The sequence below is a fragment of the Canis lupus genome, chromosome 8 (genome assembly GCF_011100685.1).
Source record: "Canis lupus familiaris isolate Mischka breed German Shepherd chromosome 8, alternate assembly UU_Cfam_GSD_1.0, whole genome shotgun sequence".
NCBI lineage: Eukaryota > Metazoa > Chordata > Mammalia > Carnivora > Canidae > Canis > Canis lupus.
In genome coordinates, this window is record NC_049229.1 from 19,747,127 (window position 1) to 19,757,655 (window position 10,529).

Genomic DNA, 10,529 nt, shown 5'->3' on the forward strand with positions numbered 1-10,529 from the left:
TTCTCGAACTCTTTCAGGAAAAGTGCATTCAATAATAATTATTACTCTTTTAGCAACTAAGATTTTATACCGTTATAATATCATATATCAGGAAGTAGCCATAGACAACTACAAAATATTTACGAAAGTCAATTGCAATTAGCCCAAGAACAGGTAAGTTAAAAAAAAAAAAGTCTAGATAATTCTTTGTTAAGAGAAATCTTATCAAGATTTCACTGAGAAGTGTTTTAGGGTCTGTTTCTTTTAAAAATGGAATTTGTGTATTTGTTTGTGACACTGAGAATTTTATTCCCAGATGCTTTGCTGACTAATGTTGACCAGATTGTCCAGGAAACACAGGTGAGATTTTTGTTACCCGTCTCATAATTCAGCACTTAAGTGGCTATATTTTTTATAATAAATTTTTAGATTTTTTGCAAGCTTCTGTAACTTGCCAAAATTTTCTATTAAAGCTTATTCAGTGCTCAGGGATACAAACTGTAGTTCAGTTTAGTTAAATGACATTCCAGTTACTAAATTTAGACATGTTTCTGGTTAACTGAACATTTCTGGCTCATACTATAAGAATAAGGGGAATACTAATGTGACTTTGGAGTCACTCATACCCATGCACAATATAATGTGCATTTTTCCAAGTATTTCCCAACGTGAAGACAGTAGCTTGTTAATAATGTATTCACTCCTATCCTTGACCTCCACATCCTAATAGGAGCTGAAATGATACATTATACCTCCCTGGAAGTAAAGGAACAGAAGTGTTTCAGTGTTATCCAAAATGAATGAAGCCATTATAAAATGAAGCAAAAGACTACACATGAAATATTCATGTTATTCCTTTTGTCAGCAACTGATTACTCTTTTTTTTTTTTTTTTCCTTTCTGGAAGTTTCAAATGAGTATTTGATTCCTGCATTTTAATTGGATCAGAAAGTGTGTTTCCAGAGCAGAATAGCACTTTAGCAATCTGTTCAAACAGCTGGAAGCATCAGCCATTTGCTTAAGGTTTGGCACAGAAAAATATTCTGCTTTTAAAAGTTCTAAAAAAGGCCACTGATTTATTTTTTAATGGTAAAAATAAGGTCTCTTTTTTTTTAACATTTTGTATTTAAAAGATAATAACTTGAACAATCATTCAGGGTTTCCCCTAATGAATTCCACTCCCAAATTAAACCTAGAGTTTTTCATGCATCATATCTTTGACTTCAGGATCTCAATCCCACGTTGCAAAAAAATGAACAGATGGCTCACTAGAAACAATCAATAGCCCAGTGTCTGGCACATACTTTGTGTTCTGTTTTGTGTGCAGAACTGACCTGCATGAGGCTGCATTGTTTCATCACCACCCAGTGATTCCTTTTCTCACTCTGAACTTCTCTCTCTCTGTTTCCTTCTCTCTCCTTCTGCCTTCTTTCCTCTCTCCCTCTCTCTCTAATTTCTAAAAGTTCATTTATCGTGTAACTCTGGGCCTCTAGTTCTTCTGAAAGTGAGTAGCTTTAGAAAGGCATTAGAAAGTAAATGGTTAATCTATAAGAAGCACAGTTCAGAACGGTGCTAAATGTTTTATCAAGAATTAGAAGCAGGAGAGTCAATCTAAGGCATTTTTCAATTATTAATTAAAGTATCCTGAGACTTCAGTGTAGCTACTATTGGTGCTTGGTAAATGATTTCTGCCTTCATAGGCCTGTCATTTCCACAGCTGTCAATGCAACCAGTGAAGCCCCTTCCAAGAGAGGAAGCCCCCTAGTCTTGTGGCCTCTCCCACGGTCCTAGTACTTTGCCTGCGAGAGAATGGAGTGAGGAAGAGCTGGCAGAGATTTCTTGTGCTCACAAATTCCTGGCTCTATTTTAGGAGGAAGAAGGAATATACATTTTTTATCCTAAGTTTACTTTTTTAAAGATTATATTTATTTATTTGACAGAGAGCGAGCACAAGCAGGAGGAGTGGGATGCAGAGGGAGAGGGAGAAGCAGGCTCCCTGCTCAGTTCCTATGTGGGGCTTGATCCCAGGAGCCCAGGATCCTGACCTGAGCCGAAGGCAGACGCTCCACGGATTGAGCCACCCAGGCGCCCCTTATTTTAAGTTTATATTTCCTGCACGATGGTAACAAATGTTGTTTATTACCCAAAGGCAAAACATATTTTCCAAAATTTTGAACACTGCCCATTGCATTAAATTGAAATTAAAATGCTACCTATGCATACATACAGTAAAAGTAAGGAAAAAATCGTGGCACTGGGGTGGCTCAGTCAGTTAAGCATCCTACTCCTGGTTTTGGCTCTGGTCATGATCTCAGGGTCTTTGGATGGAGCCCCACCTTACAGGGAATTTGCCTGTCCCTCTCCATTCCTCTCTGGCCCTTCCCCTGCTCTCTCTCTCTCTCTCTTAAATAAATAAATAAATAAATAAATAAATAAATAAATAAATAAATAAAACAATTTTTAAAAAGTAAGCAGAAAACACAGAACACCTTACGACACATTTTTGTTTTTAATATAAAAAATGTTTCCATGGCAACATTATTAAATTAATTGTGCCATAGTCCTTAATATAACATCAAACTCTAATAGGAAGATACACAGAAGACAGAGGGTTTCCTTCGATCAGTGGCGTAGGTGTTCCTCATACTGATGTATCTACTAAGATTATTTTTTTCCTAAGGATGAAGAATTAATACATTTATTTATTTTCCATTAGCTAGAATATGCCATATGGCAATTTTTTCCTTAAGATCTTTTGTAAATGTGAATAGAGTGAACTTAAAATATTTAATATATCATATATGATCCTTTTATAATAAAATTATAAAATCCTAATCTCAGATGAATTCAGAGCAAAGAGAAGAGGAATCATTGATAAAACTGGTGGTAATTACATGTAAACGGGCACTTACAAATAAGTGCAAATCTTAAGTTCAAAAAGATTGTTATACTTAAAATAAACCCGGTAAAATAATTGACATGCCATGTTTACAAGTTAAAATACGAACAATTGACTAGTTGAATTTTTTTATTTATTAGAGAAGGGCAAAGGAACAGGGAGAGAATCTTAAGCAGACTCCACGATGAGCACAGAGCCTGACAGGACCTCAATCTCACAACCCTAAGAATATGATCTAAACCAAAATTAAGAGTTCGACACTTAACCAACAGAGCCACCTAGCTGCCCCTGACTAGTTGCATTTATACCAAAAATGCCTCAAGTAAAGTTTCTTAAAAAGTATTTTTTATATTCAGACCAACAAAATATGTGTACTGTGTGTGCGTAAGTATGCTCAAGAAATATCCCTTATTCTGCAATTGCTTGCACTAGCCTTTAAGATAGTAGCTTCCTGACTCTAATAAACTGACTTCCGATTATATCTGTTTAGTATCAATTAAGGTATTTAACAAATTTAAACTTCGTCATAAAATCTCTGCTACAGGTGCAATAACCATAAAAAGAGAACTTCTTTTAGAGAAACAATTAAGGTATAAATGAATAAAAGTAAGCTGATTAGAAAGAAACAGCATTTAACACAGGGTTAGGAAAAAAACATGAAATAAGAGCTAAACAGTAAAGCAAATGTGTCTTTCTAATATTATCTTTCTTACATTATTTCCTAGTAAAAATGACCATAAAATATTTGGTTCTAGAGCTTTAGTGGTTTTTTTTTTCTATGATATTCCCTTCAAGTGAAATTGTTAAAACTAAGAGTGATAGAATAGGCACATATGCACATATGTAGAAAACTTTTAACTCTTTTTATAATAACTAAAGCTCATTTTTGACATTTATTTGACCATCACAGTAAATTAAAAAACTAGCATCCTAGTATCAGCAATGACTTTCAGAATCATTTTCTTCTTTTTTAGATATCCTAATTATACAAGATAAAAAACATTCATAGTTCTTAATTGCATTCAGAGTAGGGCACTAACATTTTCCCACAATCCATTCAACATCGGGACATTTTTTCTTCTTTTAATATTGGGGTAGTTTTAATTTCCTCTTTTCTTTGTAGTACTGTTAATAAGACTGTCTGCCCACAGTATTTTGCATGATACCCTTTCACTTTTAAGTAAGGACCATTATCAAAACATCCTGAGCCTATCTCAAATTCATTATTTTTAGTTCTTGAAACATTTTAGCATAATTATTATAGTCTTTTTTTTCCTTTGTGATGCTCTTATAATTTTGTGTTCATATTTAGATCTTTATGGAATCATTGTAAGAGTTTGTCCTTTGATAAGTAAAGTAAATTTGTTATTTTCAGTATCCTACATTCTAAGTTTTTATTCAGCTTCATATTACGTCATCGTTTCAATAATAGTATCTTCAGGGCAGGCAAATTCAAACCGTAATTTCTAAAGCTGATTGCTAATTGTCTAATCTTTGAAATTAGCAGCTTTTATAAAAGCCATACAAAAAAAAAGCCATAATCCCATAGTTTGTTAATGATTTTTTATGTAATGTGGAAATGAATCAAAAACTCTTTAAAATATGTAAGCTTATGCAATCATTAACTTGATTTTTTTTTTTTTAATTTATGAGAGAGCTAGAAAAAGCATGAGCAGAGAGAGAGGGGCAAAGGGAACAGATTCCTGCTGAGGAGGGAGCCCGACCTGAGCTGAAGGCAGATGCTCAGCTGACTGAGCCACCTAGGTGCCCCTCGTTAACGATATTAAAATAGCTTTTTATTCAGGAAAATTTTATTATTTCTAAAATCAAACTAGTTATACTGTCCACTATATTTTTCTTCTATGTGTATTTAATCTTTTCAATATATTATTGTTTCCTGAAACTTGAAGTTTGGTGTAATACACTATCTTTTTTTTTTTTATCAAAAGGAACATATTATTGGAAATGCAAACAGAAATAAACCATTATAATCCAATTTCACCAAGATCAGCTATGCTTTGAACCCAGTAGATAGGAATTTAGATATACCTCATTGTCATTTAAGATGATTTTGTGACTTTTTCTTAGAACACTCCAGGTAAAGAATGATAGTGAGATCTGTAGTTCAGTCATTTCCAAGGTAATTATTTTTTTATAAATAGGTTACACATCTATTATCTATTAACAGTTTTCAAACATTGTATAAACCTTTTGTTCAATAATTTTTAAAAACTATTGTTTGTACCAAAAATAACTTCAACTATTCAGATGAAATATTCCCCCTCAGCTTTTTAAAATATTTTATTTTTAGGTAACCTCTACACCCAATGTGGGGCTCAAACCCAGAATCTGAGATCAAGTGTCACACAGTCTACTTACTGTGCCAGCCAACTCGTAAATACAGTTCCTTTTTAATGGGAAGAGACAAAAATGATTTCTTCAAATTTATGAAATCATATATTTGTCAAAAATTATTTTTCATCTCTATTCAAGATAGAATTTATAGACATATCTTAAGTCTATGATGCTGAGAATCCACATTAGAAGAAGAGTATTTTTACAGTTTGATATTTAAAAATTTTAAATGGTTTTTATATCATTTAATTCAAAATCACATTAACTATGGAATACCTTTCTTGTGAGTTATTGTCGGTTTACACATTTATTTGTTCTGTGGGTGAGGAGCTAATTTATGAAGAGGAATAATAGTCTTCCTGATGTTTAATGTATAATTAATTTTTAAAAATTTCATTATGATACCGAATTCCCAACAGACTATATTTAGAAGTTAGAGATCACTTAGATTTTAGATATGATGAGCAAATTTAGTCTAATATGTTCAAAGTTTTAAAAACCACTATGATTATTTGTTAAAATTTAAATGGCATGCATTAATGAATAAAATCATTACTTTTTTCTTAACTTGAGAATATAAATGTGAAAAACAAAGCAAGGGAAAATGCCATTCCACAATTTGGCTTTGACGCACATAACTATTTAGGCTTAATGCACTTAGATTCCTTTTTAAAATGAAATCCTTTCATACATTCACAATTTGAAATTACTAAGCAATATTTTAAAAGCCTATGTGCATGTCTAGATAGTTTTTAGGTGTGTATTTTGTATTTTATAGCAATAAACCTCTGCCTGGGTGCTTATAGTTCAGTGACTCTAAATTACTAGCACAATGATCTTATTGCCTATGTATTTTCTCTTTGTTTCTTTTTTTCTTTTTCTTTTTCTTTTTCTTTCTTTCTTTCTTTCTTTCTTTCTTTCTTTCTTTCTTTTTTTTTTTTTTTTCCTTCCATTTCAGAGGCTGGAGTTAATCTGAAGAGCACTACTTTCTCTCCTGAAAAAAGTTGCCACTGATATTTTTACTGGATAAAATTTAAAAAATGTTTCAATTCACAAAGGCTAATTGTTGAACTGGTGTCCTAGAAGAAATTGTCCACTGGAGCTGAAGCAGAAGTCTCTGATGCTGGTGGAACTGGCTCTTTCAGACCAGACCATGGTTCATCTCCTTTTAAAGCCAAAATTTTTTTTTCCGTCTGGCCTACAAGTTTTTTGGTTTTTTTTGTTTGTTTGTTTGTTTGTTTTTAAAGAAGGAAACAGAAAAGCCGACATTGGCATCGAGTTCTGTATCAATCCATGTTACATTGCCATCCATGATTTAAGACTGTAGAATCTTGAATAATCTATATCACTTTAACAAATAAATGTTTTACTATGACAGAATTTGTACAGTGCCTGATTTGTGGAAATATCAATTACTTCAAGTATGAATGGTGAAATAATGACTATAAGAACTAATAATACTATTTTACATTTATGTAATGCAAAACCTTAAAGAATCAACTTTGCTTTATAATGCTGGAACTATTTCTGCCATTACCGAAGTGCACCCACATCTGTGGGACAGCAGTGCAGCTATTTTAAAAGCTTTATAGCAATTTTGTGGCTCAGTGTAAGACAGAAAGTGATGAGGGATCTCATCACTTCAGAACTTCAGAAAGCATCAAAGTAGGTATATATGGTAATTAGTCCAAATCCATTGCTTTTCTGGAGAGCCAGAATGAAGAGGTTTTAATAATTTTAGGCCTTCTATTTTATTGTAAGTGCCCATTTTACTAATTTTGCACAATTCCAGGATAAATAAGGAAGAACAGACATCTGATTTAATACCAGCATAAATAGGAGTAAGAAATCTTTTGTGGCTAATAAATGTTAATACAACCATAGTTAGACAGTATCCAAGCTTCACATTTAAGGCTGGCCCTGGTAACAAGCAGGCCTGAGTTCTAGATCTGAACATATTTGGCCAGTTACCCACTCTTCCATATTTTCACAGGAGAAATATTATACAATTTGAAAATGTATGTAAACTTACCTCTGTACTTGGTGTAAACAATAAGTTTAAGTTAAAAATAGTATCAGCATTGCCATTGGCAATTGAATTCAGATTCTGTAAAACATTAGAGATTTTATTTCTGTTCCTTTACAATTCTGTTAGATCGTTAAAAGCAGTATGTAGTTTAATTTTTTTTAAAGCTAGGAAACTGTCTTTTAAGAAATTCAGCTTATATGTTAGCCATTCCATGTCTTTTAGACTATTATAAATATCCAACCATCCTAAAGAGAGTTTATAGAATGTTAAGCCTTTAGATGGCACTTGGAATCTGCTCAGAGCCTAACTAAACAACAATTTAAAGAGTATCACACACACACACACTCAACTTCCAGACACACAATCACACAATGCATGCTTGAAACAGAAGAAACAATTTTGAGTTGAAATGTAGTTAATTTGTGACTATGAGCAAATGGCTTCATTCTCTGTTTCCTGACAACTCTAATGTCCTAGAGCAATCTGTGTGTGTGTGTGTGTGTGTGTGTGTGTGTGTGTGTGTGTACATGTATATATGCATGGATAAATGTTTATGGTGACAAAGATACAACTTAAGCAGTGCATCTGCAGATCTATTCTTGTTGTATACAACTTTTCTCCTCAAATATAAAGTGTCAGGAGCACAAACGACTTTCCTGGATCTCAGTGCAGAGTGTAACTTTTTAAGGTCTTGGGAAAACCTGCTAACTTTTCATTAAGAACATTCTCCTGTTTTATTTCTTCCACTCCCTTGGGCCTGATTCTTTTCTGTTTTGAAATTTTTCTTGATGATAATGTGGCCTGACATCTTCACCTCTTTAGGATGTTCACACTATTGTGTTACAAGGAGCATAATTTTTCATGTAATTCTAGTGTGTTAGAATTAAGATTACACCTAATCATTTCAAATCTTCACTCCTAATCATTCAAATCTTCACTGTGCATCCCCTAAATCTAAAACTTCCCCTTATACACACATTCAAACAACATTAATCAGGCACTCACATTGTACATAGTTTCTCTTGTTGAAATGTTGTTCATCAGGAAGACTGAGGCGCAGTCTCTGATTCTGTAAGTGTGCACTACTCAGTTGTTTATGAACAGATAAATATCTGTATTTCTTATACTATGAGATTGAAAGAACACAAGTGTGTGCCTATAACTAAATAGGAATGCTTATCATAAAATATGTTTTGCAAAAAAAGCAATGAAATATTTTGAAGATAAGAATGATTTCTTGAGCTGAGCTTATGTTGTCACAGTACAGTGATTTAATGGATGTAAAATGTCTCAAATATAAAGTTATTAATATGAACTGGAAACCACTTCCATTTTCCGGTTATTCTACTATCTTGAGTAATATCAGAAGTAACCCAGCTGCTAAAAATATGTATTGTAATAAGTATGAATATTTACAGTTCAACTTGTGATGTAAATTATACAGGATATAAATTACATCAAACACACAAGAAAATCAAAAGAGGTTTGAATGCAGCACAGATAGTTTGTGAGACATGAAAATGGCTTAAAAACGGTAGTTTATATTTTGAAAATCTACAGTCATGATTTTTGAAACCCATGATCTGTAGAACATAAGATTAGTAATAAAGCACTATTGTTGGTTTTGAAAAGAGTAACTTACACATGAAAAGGAAAACTCAAATAATTTAAATTTTCCTCTTTATAATTTAATAGCTCTAAGATTAGTATTACAAGTTTTTGTTTTTTGCTCAATTGTATAATTCCCCATTTCATATTTATAGAATATTTTCTAACAAATTCTTGGTTTTGTCCAAAATATATTCAGATTATTTCTACTTTTATTCTGCTTTCCATACATTAAAACTTATTCCTTTTTTATTTCCAAAATGTACTTATACTGACATCTCATAGATCTGTTTATGAATAGTGTGTGTGCGTGTGTGTGTACATGTGTCTATCAAGGCATATGTACATAATTTTTAATTACTTAAAAATGCAAGTGATGCAGAATGTAGTATGTACAACCAAAGTAAAAGGCCCTAGCACATGATTGTTTTATTTAACATACAAATATAATATATAAGGAAACTAACCATGTTAGATTTTTTATAAAAGCATTTTTTAATTGTGGAAAATATATATGACATGAAATTTGACGTTTTAACCATTTTAAGTGTAGAATTCAATGACATTAATTACGTGTAATCATCCCCACTATTTAAAAAACATTCTTATTACCCATATACAGGATCTGTAGCTATTAAGCAATAATACCCATTTCCTTTCTCTCAGTCCCTGGTAAACTATAATCAACTTTCTCTATGAATTTGCTTTTTCTAGATATTTCATACCAGTGGGATCATACAATATTTGTCCTTTTGTGTCTGACTTATTCCATTTACTGTCATGTTTCCAAGGTTTATCAATGTTGAAGCGTATATCAGAAATTTTTATGGCTGAATAATATTCCAGGAATTTATGTAGCACATTTTGTTTATCAATTCATTTTTTGATAGACACTTGTGTTGTTTCCACCTTTTGGGCACTGTGATTACTGCGACAATGAACATTGTATTTAAGTAAATATTTGAGTTTCAGTCTTCAATTCTTTTCTTTTTTTTTAAGATTTTATTACTTATTCATGAGAGACACACACAGAGAGAGAGAGAGAGAGAGAGAGAGGCAGAGACAGAGGCAGAAGGAGAAGCAGGCTCCATGGAGGGAGCCTGATGTGGAACTCGATCCTTGGGACCATGGAATCATGCCTTGAGCCAAAGGCAGTTGCTCAACCACTAAGCCCCTCAGGTGTTCCCAGTTTTCAATTCTTTAAACTATATTCTTAGGAGTGGAATTGCTAGGCGGGTCATAGGGTAATTTTATGTTGAATCTTTTGAAGAACTGCAGACTATTTTCTATTGTGGCCATGACAGTTTACATTTATTCCAGTAATGCACAAGTGTGCAAGGGTCCCAATTTCTCCATATTTATAATTCTCAAATTTTTAAGAGTCATTTTAGTAGGAGTGGATTATCTCATTGATATTGATTTACATTTCCCTAGAGCTTTTCATGTGCTTATCAGCCTTTTGCATATCCTCTTTGGAGAAATATCAACTCAAGTTTTTTGTCCTTTTTTTTTTTTTTTTTCCCTTAGAGAGAGAGTAGAGGGAGGGGCAGAGGGAGAGAAAGAGAAAGAATCCTTAAGTGGACTTCCTGCTGAGTATGGAGCCCATTGTGAACTTGATTCCAGTACCCTGATTTGTGACCTGAACTGAAATAAAGAGTCA

At 32.8% G+C, this 10,529-nt stretch overlaps 1 protein-coding gene across 4 annotated transcripts in view; it reads left to right on the plus strand.

Annotated features, from left to right (window-relative positions):
• The window catches only part of LRFN5 (leucine rich repeat and fibronectin type III domain containing 5), a 236,379-nt gene extending 229,767 nt beyond the window's left edge, over positions 1-6,612 (plus strand). For all 4 annotated transcript variants that reach the window (XM_038544585.1, XM_038544587.1, XM_038544586.1 and 1 more), the window contains 2 exons: positions 296-339; positions 6,191-6,612. In XM_038544585.1, coding sequence (XP_038400513.1) covers positions 296-339; positions 6,191-6,208 — 62 coding nt within the window. In that variant the 3' untranslated portion in view covers positions 6,209-6,612. The remainder of the gene's footprint in view (positions 1-295; positions 340-6,190) is intronic.
• Positions 6,613-10,529: the final 3,917 nt, after the last annotated feature.